The sequence below is a fragment of the Meleagris gallopavo genome, chromosome 1 (genome assembly GCF_905368555.1).
Source record: "Meleagris gallopavo chromosome 1, MGAL_WU_HG_1.1, whole genome shotgun sequence".
Classification (NCBI taxonomy): domain Eukaryota; kingdom Metazoa; phylum Chordata; class Aves; order Galliformes; family Phasianidae; genus Meleagris; species Meleagris gallopavo.
In genome coordinates, this window is record NC_139404.1 from 15,115,713 (window position 1) to 15,143,466 (window position 27,754).

The 27,754-nt window shown below is 44.0% G+C and overlaps 2 protein-coding genes across 10 annotated transcripts in view; both read left to right on the forward strand.

The window, feature by feature from the left end:
- The window catches only part of KIF21A (kinesin family member 21A), an 83,467-nt gene extending 80,483 nt beyond the window's left edge, over positions 1–2,984 (forward strand). For all 9 annotated transcript variants that reach the window (XM_085217499.1, XM_085217528.1, XM_085217520.1 and 6 more), the window contains 2 exons: positions 339–538; positions 1,694–2,984. In XM_085217499.1, the coding sequence (XP_085073625.1) occupies positions 339–538; positions 1,694–1,787 (294 nt within the window). In that variant the 3' untranslated portion in view covers positions 1,788–2,984. The remainder of the gene's footprint in view (positions 1–338; positions 539–1,693) is intronic.
- A 1,479-nt stretch (positions 2,985–4,463) lies between these two features.
- The window catches only part of LOC100550169 (sucrase-isomaltase, intestinal-like), a 51,151-nt gene continuing 27,860 nt past the window's right edge, over positions 4,464–27,754 (forward strand). Inside the window, exons 1-9 of the mRNA XM_010721340.3 lie at positions 4,464–4,509; positions 6,989–7,214; positions 8,265–8,367; positions 8,442–8,587; positions 15,820–15,988; positions 16,661–16,757; positions 17,553–17,665; positions 24,653–24,778; positions 25,339–25,470. Coding sequence (XP_010719642.1) covers positions 4,464–4,509; positions 6,989–7,214; positions 8,265–8,367; positions 8,442–8,587; positions 15,820–15,988; positions 16,661–16,757; positions 17,553–17,665; positions 24,653–24,778; positions 25,339–25,470 — 1,158 coding nt within the window. The remainder of the gene's footprint in view (positions 4,510–6,988; positions 7,215–8,264; positions 8,368–8,441; positions 8,588–15,819; positions 15,989–16,660; positions 16,758–17,552; positions 17,666–24,652; positions 24,779–25,338; positions 25,471–27,754) is intronic.

The following is a 27,754-nucleotide window of genomic DNA, read 5'->3' on the forward strand; positions in this document are numbered from 1 at the left end:
ATGCATTTGAACATATGTGGATTTAGCATTATCCCAAAGTAATTTTCTGTTCCATCTCATGGCAGTTGTGCGTATTGGATTTTTTTTCTTATTCTGTAACACTGATTTTCAAAGAGAAGCAAACCCAAGGTGACTCACATAGAAGTAGCCTCATGGAAGAAAGGCATCTCCTTACTCTAATAAGGAAGTAGTAGCAGGGCTTGACATAGGTAATCAACCACAGGACTGGAATCGGGCTTAGAACTCGGGATTTTTTTTTTTTTTAGTTTCTGCTTCTGAGCTCAATCATCTATAATTCTTTTTCACCCTATGAGATTCATCTGCTTTCTGTTTTTCAGCAAGTTCCTAATGCTCATAAGGACTGGGTGTGCGCACTGGGCCTGGTGCCTGGTGCTCCAGTTCTGCTCAGCGGCTGCAGAGGAGGAACCCTCAAGCTCTGGAACGTGGACACCTTTGCACCAATTGGAGAGATGAAGGGACACGACAGTCCTATAAATGCAATCTGCACCAACTCCAGCCAGATTTTCACAGCATCAGAGTGAGTTTTTCTTATCCATAAACCCTTTTTTTTGTATAGTTTTAGCTATGGTTTTACCCACGCAAACACGTTTAGATCTTCAGCTGTGTTAGTCGCTAGCAGAAATGGGAGGACCTGGTCCATGCCTCTAAGTGTCAGTAACCTACAGCAGTGGGTCTCTGAAGTGGGGTGTGTGTGCTGCAGGATATGCAAAAGTGATCCTTTGGGATGGGAGAAGAAAATATTGGAACTTTGATGCATATGTATAGATGATAAATGAGTAACAATAAATATATTGGTAGTGCACGCTCAGTAATTTCTTGGTAATGGCATGCGTGAGTAAAACAGTTCAGAGACCTCTGATGGGCGGGATGGAAGAGGGAGAATTGGACAATACTGAGTATTTTACCATCTTGCACCTCTGCAATTAGGCTGTTCACTGCTAGGACCAACCCTTGACATGTGGGAATGTTTCTAAATGCCATGTTAAGTGCTGGCCTAGAGCAGAAGCTTTGCAAGTTGTCTTCCTGTCCCTTAAACGCCTTGATATCTGCTCCCTCAGTAAATCTGGGCATATTAAGAAATTAAACTAATCCTGAAGAAAGTAAAGTAGAGGGGACTGCACTTGGAGGTGCAGGCTTTGCACAGGAGCTGTGAACCCTGTCATCGTATGTTCTGGTGCTAAGCATTGTTGGAGTTGTCAAAGATGATGTCCCTATTAATTAATATCTAGAGATATTAATACATTTAGGTCACGTGCAAATGAAATTTTATTATTAGCAGAAAATTCCATCCTTTTGGGACTTTTAATACTGTGCTGAAGGCCTCCAGAACTTGCAGTGTTTGAGTAAGAAAAATTCTGTGCTGTGCTAAAGTCTGGTCTGACTGCTGAATCCTGATGTATTTCTTTGTTGTTGTTTGTTTTTGGAGAAGGAAATAGGAAATACAGGAGTTGCCATTTGGGGCAATCTCAATAGTAAGTGTATGAGTGAGTGCTTATGCTTCATAGTGTTTGCTTTGCCTTCACAGGTTATATTGCTATTTAAGGAGACAAATTTCTCAGTTCTCTAAAAATGCCTTTCTGAATCAGGCACCTGCAGCCTTTTTCCTCCTGTCTTGCTCCTTCTCCAACTTAATCACTTAACTAGAATTCTGGTTTGGCTTTTTGTTTTTCAGTGACAGAACTGTGAGGATCTGGAAAGCTCGGAATGTGATAGATGGACAGATCTCCGATGCAGGAGATGCAAGTGAAGATCTGGCCAGTAACTGAGATGATGGGCATAAATAAAGATTGAATGGTTGATGAAGTTGAAGTGCGCCCTATGCAGTTTGCTGCATACTTATTAAGTGAATGCTGATGACTGGAATGAGCTGAAAAATAAGAGTGAACTCTTCTGTTAGACCTGCTGTCCTTAAAGTATGTACTGTAGGGGGAAAAAAAAAAAAACAACAAAACCAAGGGTAGCATTCTTGTATCTCAGTGATCACGTATGTATGTCTATATATAATGGCTGAATTTGTGTGCACTTGTGTAACACTTGCAGTTTGAGTTAACTGGAAGTCAGTCTTCTCTAATGACCATCTCAAAATTATAACCAGGAATATATCAAAAGAGTGCTCTGCTGTATTTCACTCAAGTATGATCAGCTGTGTCGCATTTTAGGGTAGCAAGGGACTGATGATGTCCTGTTAATAAGCCTTTGATTATGACAGACGTTGTTTCGAGATTTTAAAGGTCACTTACCCTGTTGTTAGGGAAGTGAAGTGAACAAAAGATGGGAGGAAGCTGTTAGGGCAGATCGTTCTGATATAACTGTGTCCTGCTAACAGAAACGCTATATGATTTGTGCTAACCTTAGCGTATAATCCTTGTTGACCAAAGCTGTGCAGATGTGTATACTCTGTGCTCAGGACTAGAACTAAAATGCTCATAAGCTGGTATGTTTTATTAGTGTTTTGCCTATAATCTGTAATGACTAGATGTTTCTTAATGTCATCACAGAAGTATACCTTAATCTATTTTTCTTATGAATTCATTTCTATCATCTCGCATTTTCTTTTTTTAAAGCAAAATATCTTTCCTTTTTATCTAATTTTATATGCTGCTAAACGTATTTTAAATACACTGTTTTGCAAACCTTGGCAGTTACTTTGAGAACTGAACCACGTGTATTGGGAAAGCTATGTAAATAGATGGTTGTATAAAGAAAATATCTTATCATGTGCCTGTATGACTTTTAAAGTTCCTAGAATGTGGATATTGAGGGAGGATGTATAATTTAGCCAACTGCTCTGAATATTAATTTGTAAATTCTGCAAATTTTAAAACTTATGTAGATTCAGATACAGTGTTTGGATGTTGAGGTGTTTTGTTGTTGGTTGTTTTGTTTTGTTTTTCCCCAGAAAAATATAAGTCTGTAAATTATAGCTTGTGTAGGTAACACTTAAATAAAGATGTGAATGTGAACTATTTCTCTTTGTGTTTTTCTTCATAGTTCCTTATAAACAGTCCACTTGCAAAGGCCCCACATGTGAAAATGCACGTTGTTACATAATACAGTAGAATACCTTGCTGGGTAATATAGCCCCGTGGGTTGGTATCCCAGTCCTGTCTTCTAGTTAACCATTGTTTCTGTTTCAGTGGTACTCAGGAACTCTAGCAGGATTCCCTTGTACCAAGTACAGTACTGACTTCAAATGGAGCTGGTGCCCTGTTCTCCAGAGATCGTTTCTTCCCTTTTGTGTCAAGCAAAGAGAAGCTTTGAAGCTCCTAATAGATCTTTGAGAAGTTTTCCTTCTCAGCTCAGCTGGAAAGCAGATGAAACTGCATACTCCATGTGATTTAAGTCTGATTTAGCCCAGGTTTTGGCAGAAATAAGTAATGATATGTATTGTTAAGCAGCATACAGGTTAGGAGTTAAAACAGTCACTGCTTGGTATTGCTACTCCTTACCTCTTATGCTTTTGAGAAATTTAAAAGGTGCCTGCACACACGTGTTGTTTGGGCCCTGAGGAAATGGAGTGGATTTATGTGCAAGAGGCTGTGCCTGGTGCAGGGTACCCCTTCTGCCTGGCTCGGGCATAGGGGCACGTTTGGGTTCTCTGGGCAGCCCATGTTCCTCAACAGGGCTGCTATTTTCCCAGTCTGTAATTCATACAAACTTTGTGGTTTTCAACTACTGTTTTTTAAAAGTCCTTATAAACGTAAGAAATTGCTGCTTGCTGTCAGACTGTTCTGTCTTAATGGACCATATGGCGAGGGTCTGTTGTTGCAACAGTCTGAGTTACAGATGCTTCTCTCTGGTAATGCTTGAAAACAGACATTTTGTTTTATGAAGCTATCTTGTGGTTAGCACCAATATAACTCTTTGATAGCGTGTGTATAGAAAGTCATTTTTTCCTCTGGGAAGACATCACATCAAAATGAACCTTACTGTACAACGCAGGCTTATCCTGGAAGTTCTCACCATCAAATAGTTGGAGGAAATTTGTCATTTTGTAAAGGTCACAGTCCCAGTCCTTGTTTAAATGGATATTTCTTCAACTGTGTTGATTTTTCTCCAGACGTTTCATTTTAGTATAAAGTTGTGTATCTGACAAAAGATAAATCAGAAAAGAGTAAACACGGGGCTCTGGAGGGGGTTCTGTAAAGAGAGAAGAGTCTCTGGGAAGTAATTTTTGGGAAGCCTTGGGAAAATGACCCTCTCTCAAAGCTGGAGTTGAGAAATTTATCAAGGTTTATGAACAAATTTGTCACCAGCCCTATCTTATCTGCTTCTTAATGATGGCAAGGCCACATGTTACAATAACCTGAGTTTCTTGGGTTAGATTTGAGAAAATATTGATAATGTCTCATTAATAATCAGAACAAGATAATTGAGGTGCGTGTTGTGCCTTAGCCTGGTATATAAGACTGCAGGCTGCGGCCAGATGTCAGCACTCAGCCATGGATGGGGTCAGGGGGCTCTGGCTCTTGGTCACCGTGCTGGCAGGTGGGTGCACAGGACTTCTTTTTGTCACAGGACTTAAAAGCAAGATCTAAACAATAGCAACAAAGCTATTGGGGTGGGAGCTCTTCTTTTCACATGGAAAAGGAGAGGACGGGTGTAGGCTGAACTCCACCTGAGGTGACTCTATGGGAAGGCAGCAGTGCTGGCTCATTTTATAAATATACCCCAGTCCAATGGTGCATTCAGTTCTTGGGTACCAGAGCAGATGGACTGAAGTCATTCAGCTGCTGAAAGGTAATGTTACCTTGGATAATTTGCTTCCTGGAATTTTTTTACCCACGTATATCGGTGGTGAATCAGTCTGGGGTCTAATAAGGAGAGAATACAGCTGATTCTCATTGTGTTGAGAGATAAAGGTAGAGGGAAGCAGCAAACATGAAGGTGAGCCCAAAATGCAAGGACTCGTACTTGTGAATTAGAAGGAATGTGATTTTTAACTCCTTGCTCACGCCTTATTGCAGCACCTTTTAACAATTTCGTAGAAGTAAAGTCAGGGTTTTTAAAAACAAACAGGAATGCTTTTTCATTTCTATCTTTCAAGCTCTCTTTAGCTTCTGTTCCCGTGGAAATTATCAAGGAAAAGGAGCACATAGCCCCAGCTATTGCTGAGTGGCTGCTCTTTTGCATTTCATTTCAACGCATGCTTACAAACATAGGGAGTAAGTGCAAGAGAAAAATGATGCAAAGGCTTTAAAATAAAAATAAGGGGGAAAAAAGAGTAGAAGGAGGAATTTGCACCTTTCCTTTGCCATTATGCTGTACGGATAGCAGGAATTTAGGGAACAAGAGGTGAAGGAGGCTGCAGCCTGATTCAGCTGCTCAGACGTGAGTGTGCTACCAAAATTTCCAGGAGAGCTCCAGCTTCATGTAGAAGGGGGGCTTTCTTGGCTCCTACAGAAGCAATTTTTTTTTCTTTTCCATCAAACTTTCCACTCACAATATCCTTATGAAGTGTTTTGAAGGCATTTCATGATAGAAATAAGTTGATAAGAGTCTCCCGTGAGATGTTAATAACCTGCTCTGGTGTGTTCAGTCATGTTGTAAGTAATGAAAAGAGCGATGCTGCATTTTATTCCTACTGGGAAAAAATAGTGAAATGTGGTGGTTTTACTCTGTGCTCCATCTGCCCAGATGTTAACTGGCATGTGTGGGCTGATTTCACACTTCTGCTTCATATGCACCTCTATATCACACACCATTGTGTCAGGCTGCCCCTCTGCTGTCATCTGTCACATGGCAACAAAATGCAATGAAATATTAATGGAAGCTTTAACCCCTACTGCTGTACCACCAACATCTGCCTCTGATGCTGTGGGCAAAGATGTGTCATTGAAATCCTCCATGCAGAAAAAATGGCATCCATTGACATTTACTGATGCTTGCTGAACATTTATGGAAACCAACCAGTGGATGCGAGCACTGTAAGGCAGTGGGTGGCGTGTTTCAGTAGTGGCCACATGAGTCATCTCTACTGGTGCAGAATTTTATGAGCATGGCATGCAGGCTCTTGTTCATTGGTGATGGTGGTTGCTAATGGTGGTGACTGTGTTGAAAAATAGACTTTAGTAGCTGAGAATTTGCTCTATCAAACAGTGTTATTGTGCTTTTTGTAGCTGTTGTGGCCTCCATGGAAATAGATAGGATGCATTACTTTCAGAGCAACCTACAAACACTCTGACATTGCCAAATGATGCTATTTTCTAGTAAACCCGCAGTTTTATTTTTTTCAGTATATGTAAAAATTGCTTGTGCACATTTTCTTGTAAACTTCTTTCTATTGGAATACTCTGGACCATGTCAGCAAACACATTTTAAGCTTCGAGGTACACACCAGTTCAGGTAAAAATTGTCAAAAGTGAAGGTGACTGTCATTTTATGGAAAGGAATAATTATTTTTCAAGTAGCTTTAATCTCGAGTTTTCATAGAATTATTAGACCACTAAAATCACCTAATCCAGCTATCAACCCATCCCCACCAATACTGCCACTAACCTCTTCCTCAGTGCCACGTCTCCATGTTTCTTGAACACCGCCAGGGATGGTGAGTCCACTACCATCCTGGGCAGCCTGTGCCACTGCCTCACCACCCTTTTGGAGAAAAAATGTTTCCTCATATCCAACCTGAACCTGCCCTGGTAATGACTGAGAGGGCAGAAGTCAGCTGTTGTCAGCCCGCTACCTTACACCATGTGATAGGGGTGCCCTCAGCGGATCACTGTGCAGGAGCCAGGCACTGGGACAGCAGTGTGTGGTCATGGGGACAGAACCTCTTGCTTTGCTCATTTTGGTCACCAATAGGCATGCTTCTCTGAGGACATCTCAGCCACAGGAGTTGTAGTGTTGGCCCCAGATGAGGCAAAAACACCTCATCAAAAGAAGAGTAACTGCAGAAGCTCTTATTGCTTGTTCTGTGGCTCTGTGTGTGTCATTCCATGCTCCCTGACTGCTTTTTCTCTCTTAGCCTTAGGCTACAGCCATGGCTCCAGCACAGAGCAGTGCACAGTGCCAGCAGAAGGAAGAATAAACTGCCACCCCCAGCCCGGCGCGACCCAGCAGAGCTGCGAGGCACGCGGCTGCACCTGGTGTGCCACTGATATCCCCAACGCTCCTTGGTGCTTCTTCTCTGAGGACAGCACCTATGGCTACTCACTGGCCAGGAACATGGAGAAGACAGAGAAAGGCTGGAGGTAAGCTGGCAGTGAGCCGTTGTGCCTGAGTCTGGTGAGGGAGGGGGTGGCAGGTGTGTTTCTGTAAGCCACGTGCAGTTGGGTTTCTGCTCATGCCACCAGTGCATGGAAACCACGTACTTCATAGAATCATAACATCACAGAATCAGAAAGGTTGGAAAAGACCATTAGGATCATCTAGTGTCAACCATCAGCCCATCTCCACCATGCCCACTAACCACATCCCTCAGTGCCACATCTCTATGTTTCACAAACTCCTCCATGGACAGTGACTGCACCAGCTCCCTGGGCAGCCTGTGCCACTGCCTCACCACTCTTTTGGAGAAGTTGTTCCCCATATCCAACCTGAACCTCCCCAGGCAAAACTTGAGGCCATTATCTCTTGCCTGTTAATGGCAAGAAGAGCCAAGCTAACAATATATGACTTTGTCATCTGATTTTTAGCCTTAAATCTCAGTAAAATAAAAGCTACTGCATGCTGCTGAATTCATCCATAGGGATAAAAAGCCAATAATCAGAGATAGGGGAAATTGTCAGTGCCATGGCTGGAATAGGGGGAAAGTCCTAAACTAAAATAAGAAATTGTTAGGTTAGATGTTAGGAGGAAGTTCTTTACTCAGAGAGCGGTGAGGCCCTGGCACAGCTGCCTATAGAGCTGTGGGTGCCCCATCCCTGCAGGCACTCAGGGCTGGGTTGGATGGGGCACTGGGCAGCCTGAGCTGCTGGGGGGCAGCCAGCCCATGGCAGGGGTTGGGGATGGATGGGCTCTGAGGTCCATTCCAGCCCAAACTGTTCAGTGATTCTTTGATTCCATGTTCTCAAGACAGCTGAGCAGTGTGCTGGGAGCTCAGACTTCTGCTGCAATCAGCAGCCCAATGCCACCAACTCAGCCATGAGGAGGTGGATCTTAGCAAATGGGAGATTAACTCAGGTTTCTTCTCTCTACAAACCAATGCTTGATGTATTATTTTTAAGAGCTGATGTAGAAATGCTGAGTTGTTTCCCTGCACCAAGAGGTGGCAGTGGGACTGAGGCTGGTTTCTGTCACAGGGTGACTTTGGACAAGCGCAGCACGGTGTCACTGTTCGGTGATGACATCTCTCCCATTGTCATGGATGTGGAGTTGCAAACGAAGGACAGGCTCAGGTTTAAGGTGAGTATTTCAGGGGAGGATGCCGTTATAAGGCCAACTCCACACCAGCTAACCATCGCCCTTTCCTTGCCCAGGTGTACGACCCCAGCCAGGAGCGCTTCGAGGTGCCCCTCAGCATTGATGCCCCGGGGGTGGCTGCCGAGGATGCCAACTACGATGTGGAGTTCTCATCTGACTCCTCACACTTCCGAGTGAAGAGGAAGAGCACCGGCACAGTGCTGTGAGTACAGAGTGCTGCCAGCACCGCGCTCTGGAGCAGTAGGAGTGACAGGGCAAGTGCCGGCTGCTTCCTCGGGTTTTGCTCTGTGACACTGCCTCAAGCACAAACCAGCATAAATCCAGTTGCAATCCTTGAAAATCCTCATTATTAGTAGAGTATCTGCCTGTCTAATGAGTGATTATCCACAGGCACGCAGGAATGATGATCTGTTAAGCCGAATAAGCTTTAAGACTGCTAGTTTCTGGGCACGTGGCTTGAGGCATTGCCGTTCTGAGGATGTGGAAGTACTGAAGCACTGTTCTCTGAAATATGGGGCTCTGTAGTGCACCAGAAGGTGAGCATGAGCTCGTGTACCGCTCTCCCAGCTGTAGCCTGAGAAACTGAAGTCATGTCCTCAGGGGCCCTCAGGCTCCAGCTACCACTGATTCCAATGGAAGCAGGAGATGGTGCAGGTGGGTCTGGCCTGTCGCCATGTGAGAGATCACTTCTGCATCATTCAGATTGGCAGAGCAGAGGCACAGGGCATTGTAATGTAGGCAACGTTTCCATTAGGACCTTGTGAGAGAGGAGCAAACTGTGCTCTGTCTGTGGAAGGCTGTGGGTATGGTTGTATTAGCACTTTAGTTCAGATCAGCAGCACATTTTGAGGTGAAGCTCCTGACTACACCCACCCTTGTCCTTGGCGCCAGCTCTGCCAGAATTGGAGCAGATGAATCCTATGCAAAGTGCACTCCCAGAGGGTCCTTGAGATCTATGTGGAACCCCAAATATGAACAGAGCAGGTCAGATCACTGGTTTGTTGGTTTTTTTTTTTTCTTCCCAGAAGCTCTTTGTTAAACAGATTCAAAAGATAAGTATTATCTGTGCATTAAATATAGGGATGGCTTCACATGTGTGATGTGATGCAGCCTCTAGAATGGCTGCAGATGGAACCACTGCACTGGGTTTTAATTAGCTGTCTGTCCTTTTAACTGCAGCCTCATGCTGTCTCTTTTTGGGCACTGCAGCCAATGCTGTAAAGTTTTCCTTTTGCAGGCTATTGTAAAGGAATGTATTATGCATTGCACGATAACAAAAATAATTTAATTCTTCATTAGACTTAACAGCTTTGTGAAAGCGGTGGGCATAAGCTAAAGACCCAATTTTCTTCTCTTTGTAATGAGAGATTTTGGCAGAGGCTCGTTAATTAAAACAGTGAAGGGAGAGGTGCCTGCACAACGACTAGGGCTGGCAGAGAGCTCGGTCCTTGCGGTGACCCCAGGCCACAGGGTTAACCTCTGAGCAGCACTGCTAAGAAAAGATCTTCATCAGCAGAGAGATGGAGCATTTTGCTTAGAGAAAGGGAAATTCTGTGCTTCTGGGGGCTTTTGCTTCACTGAAATGGCATTGGTGGTGGTTGTAGGCTGAAGGGTCACCCCTGGCAGGGATGCTGAGTAGCTCGGGTGTGCACAGAGAAGAGCAGTGAAGCTGGTGAAGGGCTGGACCACATGAGTTACGAGCAGTGACAGAAGGACTTGGGGTTGTTTAGTCTGGAGGAAAAGAAGATGAAGGGAGACCTCATTGCTCTCTACAGCTACCCAACAGGAGGTTGCAGTGAGGAGGGTATCAGTCTCTTTTCTGTGGTGACAAGCAATATGATGCGAGGCAATGATCGCAAGTTGCCCCAGAAAAGATTTAGAATTTCCTTGTGGAGAGGGTGGTCAGCTGTTGGAATGGGCTGCCCAGGGAAATGGCAGAATTCCCATCTGTGGAGGTATTCAAGAGATGTGTGGGCACGACACTGAAGGATGTGGTTCAGAGATGGGCCTCATTAAGTCAGGCTGATGATTGGATTTTATGATCTTGAAGGTATTTTTCCATCCTAGATGATTCTGTAATTCTAAGCTGCAGACGCAGGAGCTGGAGGATGGCAGGACAGCTGGTGGCAAGGTCCCACTCCATCTGCCTGACATAAAAGCCCATCCCAGCTCTGCCACTTGTGCTCCCACTGTCTCCTTCTTTGAGGAGCGATTTATCACAGCATCCACAGCACTGCAGAGCAGAGAGCAGTGGAACCTGGAGTCTGCAGAGATTCCTGGATGTGCTTTACAGGCATTCCTCCCAGCTGCACATAAGGAGCCTCTGTGATAGCTGAGCCTCCTGAGTGCTGGCTTGAGGAGGGCAGGATAAATCCAGCGCTTTGCAATCATGACAAGAGGGGAGAAGAATGAATTATATCAGGGAAGAGCCATTAGCAGCTGATTGCAAACCTCATGCGGAGTCCAGATCAGGAATAAAAAGCCAAGTACAGCCACATTTTCTGGTAATCAAGGATGGGCTCTGCTTTGCCTGCACAGGGTGAGGATCAGATGGGATCATGCAGGGAAACGATCCAGGTGCTGCTGGTGGCTCTGGGACAAACAGCTGCTGGTGGGCAGCTCTCGTGCTGCCTTCGTTTCTCTGGCTTTGCTTTCGTTTCTCTTCTCTTTCTTCTTCTCATTTACTGCTTTCATTTCTCTGTCCCACTGTTTTTACCCTCTCCTGCATTCCTGCTGTGCCATTAGTGGTGAGGGCATGTCCTCCCTGTGCCAAGAGCAATCAGAAGCTGTGGGAGAGGAGCTGCCTCTGTCCACCAGGTTGGGTGAGACCTATTCCTATGCAGGTGGCAGGTGTTTTCCATCTTGCTGGGGATGAGACCCAAAGCTGTAATAAAATGGAGTGCTACATGTCCTAGATCTGAACCACGAGGCACAGGGACTGGGGCCAGGTCTTCTGCCCTGAAGATGAAGTTCCCAAATTTGTGGGAAGGTGAAGTTCCCAAACTTGCTCCTGTTACCTGGGAAAACACCTATCTTGGCAGAGTGGCCCAAACTGGCCAAAAGTTAGCAGTCAGCTGAATAAGCTCATGCTATCCTAGCTGATCTTGCAGCTCTGCTGGGAAACCGGGCTGTCATTGGTCAGGGCCCTTTGCAAGTGAAAACAGGAGAGAAAATGCTGGGCTGTAATAAAACAGATGAGGGAACAGACAGGAGCTTTTGCATTGTTAGTAGCATGCTTTCCCAGGCTGAACGCTCTTCTCTTTTCCGCTCCTACCACAAACAACAGCAATTGCTGTTGGTGGTGGTATGAGGCATGAGTATGAAGGATTGAGTAAGAAAGCTCTGATTTCTTTAAGAACAGAGAGTAAAAGGCCAGAAACTGTTTGCTTTAAAGCAGTGAAAAACAAGAAAGACATTCTAATTTTGCAGTGTGTGATTTCTCTATGGGACTCGCTGCCCCAGGGCTGTGCTGACACGGGAGAGTTAGCAGGGTGCGCACTGATGCATAATAGAAAAATCATCAGTACAAAAAAATGTTTCTGTCTCTGTGTCTCACAACATAAGCTAATTCTACGAAAACAGCCAGAAACTTCCTCTGTAAGCAGATTATTGCAGGGCTATCTCTGAGTGACATCTTATGCCTCTGTGATACCCGGCACGGGCCATTGCTGAGAGCAGGCTGCAGGAGGATGGAGTATTGATTTGATTCTGCACTTTAACATCTGTTCTTCAAGTGAATTTTTCTTCATGATGTCACATGAATAATGGAGGGCAGAGCATTTTTCCCAAGCCACGTGAATGCTCCCTTCTCTCTATTAAGAGTTAGGAATATTTTGTTTGCACTTGGGAGGACATGGCACAAATAACAAAAATCTAATCAAGATTTTCCTTCATTTCCAAAAAGGCTGCTGCAGAGTTCAGCTGCTTTTTTTATTGATTGTGGTAGCGAGCATGGATGCTGCTTACCGTGAAGATGTTTTTACATAGGCAAGGCTATTAGAATGATTTATAATGCTATTGTCTTAAGCTGCAGTTTTGCTGAAAACAACGGGAGCAAATTGTATGTGTCATGGGTAACTTGGATTTGATCCTGCTTTGCAACAGCCATTATTTTACTCTTCTAATCATTAAGATTTATGCTATGTAGGCGAGAAATATTGCAGGCATATCACTTATTCAAGTTTTTTGAACAAAAATGAAGCATTATATATCCAGCCACTTACAGAAGATGCCCTGATACCATGAAAATGAATTCAGTAGAAGAAGTAGAGCAGAGCTATGTCAGTAACAGTAAATATACCCTGCCACTTGTTTTTTAAATTGTTGCACTTGTGGAAGATTTGTTGCTGGCACTGACTTTCTCCTATTCATTAAATCATCTTAAAAGTAAGATAAACATAAAAAATATATATTCTTGGCATACCTTATCCAGGCCAGTGGGTCTTCCCAGGACGTGTAGTTAAGAAGCAGTGTGGCTGTTGTAAGACAGTGGAAACATCTTTCAGAAATCTGAGTCCAGTGGAAATCTGGGGAAGCCTGGGCTCTGCGCTGGTGCTGCCCAGCAGTGTGAGCGGGGAGAGGCAGGCTGGGAGCATCTGGGCACCTCCTGGACACAGGGCCTGTGATCCTCAGCCACAAAGACACTTTCCTGGCTTTATAGCAATAGTATGCCTAAGCTCAGCTGAGAGGCTTGGATCCAATTTTCTGATAGATATGTGGATTTTCCACCTTTATTTCCACGTACTTTTTATAGCTTTTCACATGACTGTGACTTCCAAACGGTCTGGAGGCCAAGGAAAGCAGATGTTAGAGAGGATGTTCTCACCGAGTCAGTCAGAGCAAGAGAGGGGTGTTCACAGCTTAAAGCAGCGAGATCATCTCCCCTTGTGTTCAAGGCAAAAAGAAGAAAAAATCAGGCTCAGCCTAAAACAATCTTGAGTATCACTTTGTGCATTTCCTGATGAAGTATTGTGTATTTATTCCAAGTGTCATGGCTCTGGTGGTTTTGTAGGGTGTTCCAGCTTGCGCCAGCAGCTGTCCAGCTCTGAGAAATGTGGCTGAGCCAAGCCCTTTAGCCAGGCAAAGCACCTTAGTATCACTTAAGGCCTGATGATTCTACTTCTGAAACCATTGCCTTGCAGTCATCTCCCTCCAGTGTTGTGAAAACGTTGGTTTAAAGCCCCAGTGCAGGCAGGGTTGGGTGTACTACCTGTGCCCTGCCCAACCTCCTCAAGCATAGTGCTATCGTCCATCACAGCACTGCTACTGTTTGCAAGGCTGCTGGAGATTCTTGTACACATGGTGTCATTTCATGTTCCCCCATTTCATTCTTTCTGTCTGTGCTTAAGAAGCAAGGAGGGGAGCTGGGAGAAACCTAACATTTCCTTTTAGTAACTCCAAGTACTTGAATAATGTCAGACATTGTTTTTTCATATGAACGATTTGTCTTTGCCAACAGAACACCAGCAAACATTGCAAGAAAATAACTGTATAGCCAACCACAATGCATGTAGGGCAGAAGCTGGGGATGGGAGGCAGAGGCAGTGCCAGAGATAAAGCTGACCACGCTCTCTTTTAAGTGGAGGAGACATAATAGTGTCTAGAAAAAATGAGAGAGACATAGCCCGTGTTTTTTTTGTTTTTGTTTTTGTGGTTGTTAATGCTGTATTTAGTGTGTGGTGCTGTGTTGGGCAGAGATTGAAAGGAGAATCATGTTGATGGAGGACCATGGCTGAAATGGGGCTGCAGGATGGGACCCAGTTCTGGGATCCCATGCAGACACTGAGTTCATGGCAGTGCCATGGGGGTATGTATGACATATTAGGGTCTCTCCATGCCATTGCAGACTTGTTGGGGTAGAAGTATTGTTCACAGGGCTGTGGTTTGCAGCAGCTGGTACCTTCCTGCCCAGGAGGGGCTGGCCAAGGGGGAGGAGCACTTCTAATGCTATGGTAGCACTCTGCTTGGCATGGGAAATGTCAGTGCCACAAAGCAGGTGCCATAGAGATCCAAGCCTCATGTCCTCTGAACAGACATCATTGAGAGTGCTCAATGAATCAGGACAGATATTAGAGCTCTTCCCAAAGCATTTCTGCTCTGGCATCCTTTGCTATGTGGTGCACTCCTCCAGACAGCCACGCAGTGCTGGAGCACAGCAGCCTCTAGCAGAAAGAGCTGTTTTCCAGGGACTGGGCCTGGTTCTCAGGAATATTTTGGGTGCATTAGCCTTCCTATGAGAAAACAGCTCTATTCAGCACTGTTCATGGATAGAGGAAGTACTGGAAGGGAGGGAGAGTTGTTGCTGGTGAGCAACTAAGACAAAAGTTAAATGCAAACCATTATTTTTCTTCCTTGTCACAAAGGCCGTATAGATGTTTTACAGAAGGCACACACCCTTCAGCACAGACGTGTGACTTAGGGCTCACCTGGGATTGCAGCAATGGATAATGCCTACCTTTGGCAAGCAGAGGCAGAGTGTCCCCAAGCTGGTTGGTGGGAAGCAGGCAGGGCAGCGTGGCCTTCTCATAGTGCGGTGTGTCCTTCGCTACACAGATTTACTGGTTAATTTGATCAAACATTTAATTTTGTCAAAATCGTTGACAAAAGATCATTAAAAGGAGAGTTATACCACTTCTACGCTCTGTTGCTTTGGCTCATTTATTTTAATTAGCTGTAACACATTCATGGTTAAACAAGGCTCGAGAGGGTGCTATCTAAATGTGGTACTCATGGCATACACAGCACTATTAATGAAACACTTCTCCACAGCTTGACTATGCTCTCCCCCATCTAGATTTCTGCTCATTATAGCACTGGAGATAGCAAACAGAATGTAACACCTAATTAAAATGTGAGCCCGTGTCCACAGACGAGTCAATAGAAATAAAGGCACTAGGCTGGCGAGAGAAGCAAGGGAAGAGCCATCACAACGTAAATATCTCATTTGAGCAGAGTCTGGAGGACGCTGTCACTCTGCTGCACTCTGCAAAGTTGAGGTAACAAAAGCATCTGGTCCTCAACCTGCAAAGCATTAGAAAGTTAAAGCAGATAACAACCAAGTGCCTGTTGTTCTCACTAAGCACTCTGAAGCCCACTGTGTAATAACAATTTTTAGCCTGCCCCATTGGTTGTCATAGAAATGGCACTAGAAACGACTTATTTTGGTAATAGGATTATAGATAGTGTCTTCTCTTATTTCAGTCGTTCTTTTCAAAATGATACTGAGGCATTTTATTGTATAAGTAGACAAGATGTCTGCAGCCATTGCAAGATGAATTTGATGTGTTAAGTACATTAGAAGCATACACAGAGCTCAACATTTTTAATATTATTCCTCTCCAAAGTACAGAAATATTGTAAATGACTGGATGTGTGCTTAAAATGCTGCATACCAAGGGTGAGCAAACTAACCACATTTCCCTCCATTTGTCCCAGGTGGGACAGTCCCCTGGTTGATCTGTTTTTCTCCAACCAGTATCTTCAGATTACCACAGCTGTGCCATCCACTTCGGTGTACGGGTTTGGTGAGCAGGAGCACGTGTCCTTCAAACACAACATGGACTATGTTACCTACGGCATGTTCAGCAGGGACCAGGCACCCACGGTAATTCACTTTGGGCAACACTTTGTCCTGGGCTTGTATTAGAACAAGGCAGCGCTGAGGCAGAGCTCTGCCTAGGGAGCGCATGGTAACACTGCTGATGGAAGCTGATGGCAAAGACTGAATGCCATGTGTATTGCAGCTGTCATAATTTTTAATTAAATGGCAAAATCATAAGTCGTTTTGAGGAGAATTTGACGCTTCTCATTCGAGTCTTCCTCATGCTGCAGTACTTATCAGAAAAAGAATGTTTTATGAATCAAAACCCTGGGTCAGGAAAGCATTTAATCTTGCTCCCTGATCGATCCCTGTTCACCCAAACAAGTTGGGCTTCAGCAGAATTTATTAAAAGTTTGGCAAAACTGAGGTCAATGGATGATGAATAATTTCACTAGAAGAGCATTCTTTACCCTTGTCTTTTCAGAGGGTTTAGCAGAATACGGAAGGCTGTATTAAGAGAGGCTAATAAGAAGAACTGTGTCGAGGCAGAAAAACAGCTCTTGTTCTATCAATTTGACTTCATGCCATTTTATATGAAAAAAACTCCAACCTTTCAAAACAAGTCTCTAACTATGAATGAATTAATTTCCTTGTCTTTGAATACATACCTAGCTGACCAAGACCATGAAAAAATGGCAAAAATTAACTATACCTAACGTGTTGCTTTTGTTTCAGCCACTCGCCAACCTTTATGGCGTTCACCCTTTCTATATGTGTGTAGAGGATGACTCCAATGCCCATGGCGTTCTCCTTCTGAACTCCAATGCGCAAGGTAGGAAGATGCACAGATTCCCTATACTGATTGCATATAGAAAGGCAGTAAATTAGTAAATACAAAAAAACCCAGCTGTTTTGGAGATTGCTTTTTTAATGTGATACAACTGGCTGCTGCATAACCGAGATTCCAGTAAATGCTACAAAGTTTTCAAAGAGATTCCATCAGAATAACTGTTAAACGAGGTAAGGCATTTTCAGGGAAAATATATGATTAATTTTTTAAAAAATAGATGCATATACAGGGAAAGGAGAAGGTGGAATAAATTTCCTCTGGGACTGGCATAACTGAATCAAATCAATTTAGGTTAGTCCTATATTTTGTCTGTAGCGAGTAGTTTTGCGCGTTGCCATGGTCACCTTACTGTGTTAATCCAATAGTATAATTTCAGAAAAGGGGAATCTTCATTCAGTCTATAAAATCAGCTTCCCCTGGCAGGCAATGACTTCCAATAGGAAGATTAAAATAGCACAGAGGAACAGTAAGCACAAGCTTGTGGTTCCTTGCGATATAAATGAAACTGAGACAAATGATTCTGGGCAAACCTATCTGTGTGGGCTTCTGTGATTTATTGCTGCACGATGCCAATCAGAAGATGCAGATTGCAGAAAGTCTGGACAATTGCTAGCCTATGTACAGGTCCTGTGTGCCCATCAGATCATATGGCAAAGCATCAGGGAATGACCCCGCATGCACCTCTACCTGGGGGATACATTAATGCTCGGAGGAGACCAGCACGCATACTCATTGTGCAGAGTAAGTTAGTCCTGAGTTCCTGTTTTTCCCTTTCAGATGTTTCTCTGAGTCCAAACCCATCCTTAACTTTCCGCACTATTGGAGGGATCCTTGACTTCTATGTCTTCCTTGGTCCAACTCCAGAAAATGTCATTCAGCAATACACAGAGGTTAGTAGGAAGCGCTTAGGGCGTGTGGGGCAGTGCCTTGGGAGGAGCTCCATCAGTGCTGGGTTAGCAGCAGGCAATTCAGCCAAAGCTTGGTCCCACCACTCATACACAGTGGCAGCTGATGTGGTGAGGAAGGACAAACAGCAGAAAAAAAAAGTCCTATGAATACATTAGTATTAGAGGAAGACTAAGGAGAGCACAGACTGTTATCAAAAAGAAAATAACAGAGGACAGATTGAAATGCATTTTTGCTGAAGCCTGCACAGCTGTACTCAGCTACTAGGCACAAAACTTTAAGCAACGGAATAGTAGCAGGCTTCTAGTGGTGAGAATGGTGATTGCTTGCTCCTTGTTTCCAATGGGAATAGAGTGCTGCCTTATTCTGCAGAAGATGAACATTTGGAGGAAGAGAAATCGTTTTTTACTATAACAGGAACTGAACACTTGAACAGACCATCCAAGAAGGCTGAGAATGTGCTCTGTCAGAAGTTGGTAAGAACAAGTTAGCCAAATATTGATCTAGATTTGCCTCAAAGCCAGGTATTGATGCTGTGGTCTACTTCAGGTGCTCCTCAAACCTTCCTTTCATTGGTATAATCTTATAATTATACATACTTCTGCTCCATGATTCTAACCGATCGGTACATTGAAAAGTAATATAGAAATGCTGATAGGCAGAGCGTTGCTAGGAACTGATCAAAAACCAGTGGCTATTGTACACAAAAGCCTTCTTATCAGCATCTGGGCTACACTGCATTACTACAACAGAGGTTCTTTCCTATTGCTACACCTTTGGGATTTTTCCATAAGGGAAAGTTAGTTGTGTAAGTCATTGGATTCTGATTGTGTGGCCCACTCTCACAACATATAAACACTATCTATGTGTTCTACTAACCATCCAAACATGTGGCTGATAGTATAGTTTTCTCCTTGTTTTTCATTTGGTATTCGGCTGAGGGAGGTGGACAGATTTTCCAACCCTTTCCCCTTTGTTGTCTCCTTCATTTGCATGAATCAGAGAGCTTATGAGAGGAGGAAACAACAATGAAGAGCTTAGTCTGCTCTATTAATGTGATTGAAGCACCTGTTTTTTCCCCTTAGTCTAAATCACCCATCATTTTTTTTTGCTTTATTTGCATGCATGGAAAGAGCCCTCATGGTTGTTTTGATCTGGTGCAACTTCTTCACTCTGGGTAGTCTGGAGCTTCCAAAGGCTTCTTGGTGACAGTGACAGGGATGTGTCTGGCAGCAGTCTGACTGCTAGAGGGCAGGATGAGGGATACTGGGGGTGATTTGAGTCGCTCTCCCCTGATCTGACACTGATTTTTACAAAACGTATGGGCACCTCATGTTTTAGACCTCTTGGGTGAAAGTGGCCGAAGTTTCAAGCCCCGCTTGAAGAGGCTTCAGCACAAAAAGGTGGTTTGTATTGCTCCTGCTCTGCCACAGAACTGGGAGCAGGAAGCGTTAAAAGGATGCTGAGCATAGATGGGAATTTTTGGGAGCTTTATCTCTGCTGGACTACCGAGGTGTAGAATGAACTTCAAAGGCATCAAACCTGTGCTTGCCAGGAGAACTGCCCGTTGATTCTAGACCAATTAGTCTGTGTTTCACTAATGAAAACTCATATGTCTGTATTTGGGAGCAGGGATGTGGAAAAACCTTATTTACTCCTGTCTCACAGAGTACAGCATAACTATTTGCTTTTCAGTTGCCCAATATTTTCCAAAGAACAGAGAATACATGGGGAAATTGCTGGTTCCGGAGTGTGTAAGCAGTTGTTACCCAGTGAGAGCTACCTGGCTAAACATGGCAGGTGACATGCTCCTCCTGGTCACCAAATACAAGTGGTGCATTAACTGGGCCCATCACAGAAACGCTGTCTCGGAACCAAGCTCTTTAGGTAAAGGAAGCAGCATTTTGCCCTTGCTGGCTGTTTAAAGCCTCCGTACCCTAAGCCTACCCTACCCTGGCTCCTTCTCTCAGAAGTCTGCAGCTCCCAACCCCTCTGCACATCTTTCCACCCTGCAGATCCAATGCCATAGATCAACCAGAAAGCTGTTTTTTGTACTTCCATACTGATGATCAAGCATTAAAAGCCAAGAGACCCATCCACACGGACAGAGTTGTGATCTCTGTGCTGAAAGTTCCTATTTCAGGGGCATCACTGCACAGAGGTGAGAGCCTTCCATGTTTCTTTTCAAAGTCTTTTGCTGCTGTTTGAAGGCAGTGTTTCTGTGGCTTAGCAGGTGGCCAGCAACTGAAAATAAAATGAGAGACTACTCCCGCCCCACCTGGGGAGTGCTGGCAACTCACTTTCCACCCTTGCCTCTCTGGAAATGCAGCTGGAGCAGAGAAAATAAGGAGAAGGGAACTGGTGGGTGTTTCCTAACTAGACATGTCACACACCAGGACAAAAAATCCCCTGCTCTGTATTCTCTGAGCTTGTGCTCACCTGTCTAGGGAATCCTGAAGAATGCATGGTAGCAATTTCACAGTGAAATAATAACTTCTTCAGTAAACATTCTGAAATTCCCTGATCACAAATGTTACAATTAGCATATTAGTCTCTAGGGCAGTGTTTGGCTTTTATGTACAAGGCACGTGGGAAGGTGGAAAAGACAGAAAAGACTATTTTTCAATTATGTTTTCTTTCACAATAAGAGGACTCGACCAGAGGAAGGAGAGGGGCTGGAAGGGGGGAGTGTGGCTGATGCCTGTAAGGCAGCACTCAGCAGCCCCTCCATCTCTCTCTGGGGCAAAGAAGGATGGCAATGAAAGCCATGCTAATCTGCTTTAAGCTGGCTTCAAGGGTGATGGAGGCAGTGGGAGATCAGCGAGTGGAAAGCAGGAGCCCTGCTGTGTCTTGTGAGGAGCAGATCAAGAGAATTCATGAGCTGGGCTCCAGAACATTGCCTGCCAGCATCACGGAGCTCTGCAGCAGTGATGGTGACTATCAGGTGTGTGTTGAGCATGGTGTGATGGGAAGAAGAAACCTCCATACCAATGCTTCTAGTCCCTTCCATCCTTGAGCTGGCCATGAGGGACACTGCTCCCAGCAAGTCAGAGCTGGTCCTGACACAGTTAAATATATCTCTTTGATGGTAATCACACTTTTCTCCTACTGCAGAAGAGATTTGGTGTGCAGAACAGTTATAGTAATCTCACTTATTATGGCAAATGCCCCAGATTTGTGGGAGGATGGGAAGAAGCAGTGATGGGCTGAAGAGATGAGCCCAGCTGGGATCTGCAACCAGAGGACATATTGGATCATGGGTGCCAAATGTACCAGTGCCAGCTCAGGGTGGAATAAAAGTGCACAGCAGTAAAACATGAGTTCCTAACAGAGCATAGTGCATGACTCCCAACTCTGTTTTAAGAGCAAAGTGCTGCTTTATTTCCTCCTCTCAGACCTGTGGGACAGTTCTGGGGGAAGGAACCTCAGGGGCAACTCAGCCCAGCCTCCTACTTGAGCAGTAACACGGGGACCTGCCTTTTATTGTTTGACATTTATAATTTTGTTCACATCATCATCCACTTGAGACGCCCATAGTAATAATGTCATCTGTCCAACAGCCCAACACAGGGAGAGGGAATGCTGTTCACTTTCTTCCTGGGCATGGCTTTTAGCTGCTCGCTGAGCTTTGTTCTCACTGAGGAGTACCTTCAGGAGACCTCCCAGGTGTATCTGCTCTCAGGTGCATCTGAGAAAAGTTCAGAAATTACATAAGGCTAAGTTATGCAAACCCGGGTAAACTGACAGTGAACCTATTTAACAACACTCAGTTATTTATGAACCAAGTGCAGGAGGAATGGTGGTATCGAAAATAGGATCTATTTTTTTACTTCTGCACTCCTGTATCTTTCTTTTTTTTTTTTTCTTTTCTCAGTCTGGATCCTCCATATGTTTGCTGTTTCTGCATTTCTCATGTTTTCCTCCCTCAGTTCCCCTGCTATACCTCATTTACCTTTTCTGAGTCTTTGCAAGTCAGTTTTGCCTATCAGATTTTCTCTGTGCACTGCATTTTATGTTCATTTGTATGCAGAATGCAATCTATATGAATTAACTAGATCCTAAATATGTATCAAATCCAACACAACTTTCAGGTTTGCAGAATCGCATCTCTGCCCCTGCCAATCCATCTGCACGTAGGTACCATATGCCACTTACTTTATCAGGAAGCTTCAGGGGGATCCATTAGAGAGAGTCCGCAGCATAATTAGAAGAAAGAACATTTGTTTTCCCAGCTGCCCTGTTTTCATCCTTCCTCTTCAAATGTTCTGTTCATTTCAATTATGCTTACCATAGCTGCTCCAGCCTGGCCAACCTGGGGAACTAATTGCTTTAAAAGTTAATATCTTGCTTGCAAGGTGGATTTTCTTCCATTTGTTCAACTGTAATCCCAAACTCCTGAAGGGATGCTGTCACAAAATACCGCCTCGCCTCAGGGCAGCTCTGAGGTCTGCAGAGCCATGGTACAGAGCGCAGCCAGCGCACAGCATTCCCCAGTGCTGGGGACAAAGCAGTGTCCCCGGGGAAGACCCTGCCTGGTGCCTTGATGGCCACAGCCTCACCTCGGCCCCGCTGCCATTCACCAAGCACTCAGTGCAGCACACAGGGTGGAAATTAATCCCCATCCATCTCTTGAATTTGGCATGGGTGATGTCCCAAGCTCATCAGCATGCATACCAGCAGTGTCCCGTGTCCAGAAAAGATCTGGGGCATTGTAGGCTCCCTCCCACAGCCTCTGGACTGATGGCAGCCAGCTCAGAGGATGACCATGGTAACTGGTCTCTGTGCCATGCAGGCATCTTGCCAGGGCAGCAGGCCCTGCATCCAGCAGCAGGATTAATATTTATCAGCTGTTTCTCCATCTTCTTTTTATCCAAGGGAAGAAGCCTGTGCACAAATGGTTTTGTTTCATCAGGGAGTTCTTCTGTTTTGTTCTGTTTTTTTAACCTTTATTGGAGAGGTCATCCTCTGTTTACTGCAGAGAAAACAGGCAGACTGTGCAGATGCTTTTGGAGCACAAATGGTGGGGTTCACAGAGGCCATCTTGCAGCCTAGCTGGGCTAAAACAAGCTCTGCTGCCTTCTCGGATGAATTTGTCTGATATGGTGAGTGCAGTTGTGATAGAGGAGCAAACTTGCCCTGAAGGTGCTGTGCTGGACACCACAGCACTATGCTGCAGGTGCCCAGGGGATAATCCCGAGCCATTGTTCCTGCCCAGCTCTCCACAGGAAACCCTAGCAGAGCTGGAAGGATGGCCTGTGGGATCAGGTGCATCTGGAGAGACTGCACTGTGGTGGCAATGGCATATCTCTGCCCTCTGGTGTCTCCATATGCGATTTGAGGCCATATTCATCTGTCCAGGGCCTCTCATGGCATTGGTGCAGTACCAAGCTGCTGGTAGTCGTGCTTACTTCTCTTGGCTTCATCTCCAGCTGCACATAGGAGGTAAGGAGGCTGGAATGGTGGAATGGGATGAGGAACAAGCACATGAGGGGTGCAGTGCTCAGCCAGCTCTTCCTTGCTGGAAGGACTCAAACCATTAACCCCCGGGTGTTCTGGCCTCCTACCGCTTGCCATAGGTGAGAAATCCCAATCAGTGAAAATGTACTGCGCAGACAAATCTGTCATGCTGTTATCATGAAGGCATGAAGTTGACCTGTCTGTACACATCATCTGTTTGTGGACAAGCAAGTGACCCTGCGAGCACCCATGAAGTGCTCAGGGGCATTAAAACACCCTCTGCTTTTCCTCCATCTGTTTTTCTGTCCGCTGCAGTTTGCAATTCCCATCACCTCTACAGTCTGTGACATCTTCTGGAGCAATTTTAAGTCCAGCATTACTGTCCCTGGTCAGATTCTGTTCAAATTCATGAAGGAAGAGATATCTCTATGCACTGAAATATCTGGAGGGCTTAGCCGTGCAACTGATAGGAAGTGCCAGGAGTGTATTCTTCTATCTAATTAAAGTTGATGGATTTTAGCTGTCAATATTCAAGTTTAATTGTTTCCACTTTCTAGCATAATTAGGTATTGAGATTCATAAGGAAACAAGGGAGGAATGGTTACTTAGCCAAAGGGAGTCAATAGCTGTGACTGATTAATAATCATGGGTGCTTACTAGCTACTAGACTTTCATGTGTTGCCTGCAAGGGTCTTAGAATTACTGAACAAAAGCTAATTTCATGGGATCTAACTGTTTAAAATGGGAATGTGGATTCTGAAATATCTCCCCCATAAAACAGCAGTGTATAGCAATGAGACAAGGGAAGGTTTCACCATCTTTCTCAAAGTGACCTACAGTTGTTGTTTGCTGCCCCAGCAGCTTCCCTGGCAAGCAGACCAGGACACCTCACACTCCCCTGCTTGCAAACAAGTTTCCTCATGCAATTTGCAGCTGAATTACATGGAGCAGGTGGAAATCAAATATTTATAAAGTAATACTTAACTCACAACTGTGTTTCAGTTGAGAATTTTGATGGAGCAAATGGTAACTCTGACCTTGAGGGGGCTTGGTGACACCTGGCAACACATTGCTGTGGGCCAGCAATATCAGCAGTCAGTCATGAGCAACTGGATTTCATCAGGGAGGTGTGCAAATATGATTAAAACTTCAGACAGCTCAAATAAACATCAGATGAATTAGTTCAGCTGGATGTGGCAAGAGAAATCAGCAAAACTGACACTGCCGTGCAGTGCTGGAAATTTGCCTTTTGTTGACCAAAGGGTTTGGTCCACCAGGAGAAACTGTTTTAAAGCCTGTGTTAAAGCAAAGTATATTGTACACTTCACAACCAAGTATGTGGTGCAGTGAGTTGTCTGAGAAAGTAAGGGGTATTTCAAGTGTGTGTGATACTTGTATTCTGGCCCTTGTGTCTTAAATGAGCTGGGAGCCTCTCCTGATTTTTCAGGATGATTTGTCTCCCTAAAATCTTCACCTCACCACTTGAACTTCTGTATTCTTCATTCCTGCTCTAGGCCATTGGTCGCCCGCACATGCCTGCCTACTGGTCTCTGGGATTTCATCTGTCCCGGTGGGGTTATGCCAGCCTCGATGTTGTAAAGAAAACTGCAGAACGCATGCATCACTATGATATCCCCTTTGTAAGTATGAATTTTTCTCTGTATGTGTTATTTTAAAATCTGAAATGAGATGAATAAAATTATATTAGAAGAAATGTGATTATCCCATGAAGAGAACTGTAGAACAAAAGGATGTTCTTACATGTATAATCTTATGTAGTGGTTTCACAAGCCATTTCTGTGCAATATCTTTACAAAGCTCAAAAGAATGTTTAGAATGGGCTTTAAACGTGAGATTTAAGTGCTGCATTGCAAGCAGGTTGGGCTGGGTTTGCTTTAATGCTGTGACAGCAATTTACTGATGTATGGCAGTACAAGGTGCTGGCATTTTAAACACAAACTATGGCAGAGCTGACACATATCACTACCAAGTAGTTGCTAACCTAGGACTCCCATGTATCCATTTTGCCCACTGCTGCCACGTAAATTTATAGGGACTGAGTTTGGCCTCAGTCGTTTATGGTTATTATAATCAATCTCTTAGGTCTCATTTTGTAGGTTAATTCCTCCCTAGGAACATGGTTGCACCCATTCTGATTTTCTGTTTAAAATACATCAATGTTTGCTTTTAAAATGCTTAGGATGTCCAGCATTTCGATATCGACTACATGGATCGTCGCCTGGATTTCACATATGACAAAACGAATTATGCAGGTCTGCCAGAGTACATCAAAGAGCTGAAGAGAGCAGGAATGCACAGCGTCATTATTCTGGTAAATTAAAAATGTCGCTAATTATTTTTCCATTTATAAGAACTATTTGCTTCATAGTGCTCATAGCAGTATCCAGGTGCTAACGCATGCATGCTGTTGTGGAACATCTTCTATTTTTGTCATTTATTGAGAAGAGCTGAACAACAATTTCAGCAGACGTCACATTTAAATGTGCTGCATTTATCAGATACCTGTGTGTGCCAGTATTATCTCTTTACCATAACATCAATTTTCTTTCATTTTTTCCACTCATCTAAGAAAAAAAATTGCTTCTTTTCAGGTCTGAGTTGAGATAGCATTGCTTTAATGCAGTTCTTTTTCTGATAATGAACAAATGAGTTTAACATGCAGACAGAAATAGCTGAATAGTAGAAAAGATCTACTCACAGTCAATCTGGGGAGCTAGTAACTATAAATCATGTTGTCTTATGTTTTTTTTTCATCTGAATTAATGTAAGAGAAATTTGTTTGCACAAAAAATTGTGGAAAATGTATGCTGAACTTTAACCAATATTGATGTACAGAATCACAGAGTGGTTGAGGTTGGAAGGAACCTATGGAGGTCATCCAGTGCAAGGCCCAGCTCATGCAGGGACACTTAGAGCTGGTTGCCCAGGACCACGTCCAGATAGCCTTTGGTCATCCCCAGGGAGGAAAACTCAAAAGAATTAATTTGAGCAGAGGTGAAAATCAGAGATTTCCATTTTCTCTTGTCAGATTTTCCAGCAAGATTGCCATCTCCCCCCAGCAGTCCCCATATATGTCCTTGCACTGACACTACTTTTCTCTACAGAAAATGTCAGTGATGGTACGGAAGCTAGTGGCAAGTAAATTAAATAATAGTCTTTGATGAGTCCATAAGACATTGCTCTGCAGGGCCCTACTGCAGCACAGTACTGTACAGCCTGGCTAAGGCAGGGGTGGTGGCATGACCTCCCATTTCTGGGAAGGTGCAGGGATGCTAAGACCCAGAGAAAGGAGCAAGTGGACACAAAGTGCTGCTGAAGAGAACAGAGTCATAATCTATTCACTGTGATCACAATGGGCAGGATTAGAAAAAAAAGTGCCTTAAATTGCAGCTATAAATAAATAAACACATATATAATATATAATCAGGTTGAGGTGACTGACCCACAGGAGGCAATGACCTTGCAGGGACATCTCCAGTCTTTTTTCCCATCTTCTGCTTTCCAGCCTAAATGATCAGCTTATACCTTTCATTAGGTTCTTATGTAGCTCAAATTGCCAGTCTCACATCCTGCTGTTTGTGTTCTTGATATACTTATTTGCAGAAGCTTATTCTCCCTCAGCCCTTTTTCGCTAGTTCAAATGAACAAAGGTATTTTACTCCCTTTTAATGGGGTGTGAGCTTCAGATCTCTTTGTAGTGGCCCTCCCTCACAGATGCCCCAGTTTGAATGCAGTCTGTCTAGTAAATACCTGGATTTCACAGTCTCCAGACAGTGTTCCCCCAGTGTTTGGAGAATGGCAGTAATATTCCCTTAATTCTATAAAAAATGCCTCATACGACAAAGATCTGCATCACTTTTGCCTCCGTTATATTGGTGACTCATAATTGTAAAGTTACCAGTTAATCCAGATGAATTGAGAAGGGGCAGAGCACAGATGTTTGAGCCCTAAGCTGATCCTGCCTTTTTAAAATAAGTCATATTTCTCCCTTGATCAATGGCGGTGTCTTTAAAGGCTTGAGGAACGACACACTGAACAGCAGAGTCCAAATCTGAGGGATAATGCCTTTTTCATTGTTGATGGTATGTTAAATCTTTCCTGAAGCTAAGGTAATTGGGAGCTTCTGCAGTTTCTCAATCTAAAAATGACATTCTTCTTCAAATAATAAGTCAGAAGTGTCTCTCTCGTCTTATTTTTCCTCCAAAATCTGTTGGGAAATTTAGCATACTGCTGAGGATGGGCCAAGCAGTACCTCAAAGATCCATGGCAGTGTTTTCTCCTTTTAAAACAGCTATCAGATTCCTTGGCAATGTAACAGGTCTGCTTGTAGCTTCATTAAAAAAACCTGCTCTTACTTATGATTGACTTAATTTTTAACTTTTTGCACTAGAATTGCACTCACAGACAGGAATTTTAAACAAAACCACACTGAGTGCTCACCTACATTTTGGTAATGGAAATAGCAGCCTTTATGGTGGGACTGTTTGCCAGTGACTCAAATGTACATGTCCTTACCTGTCCCAGTGCTACTGCATCTGTAAATTGTGAGAAGTACCGGGGTGCAGCAGTGAAAGCTTCCATTCTTGGAGGAAGCT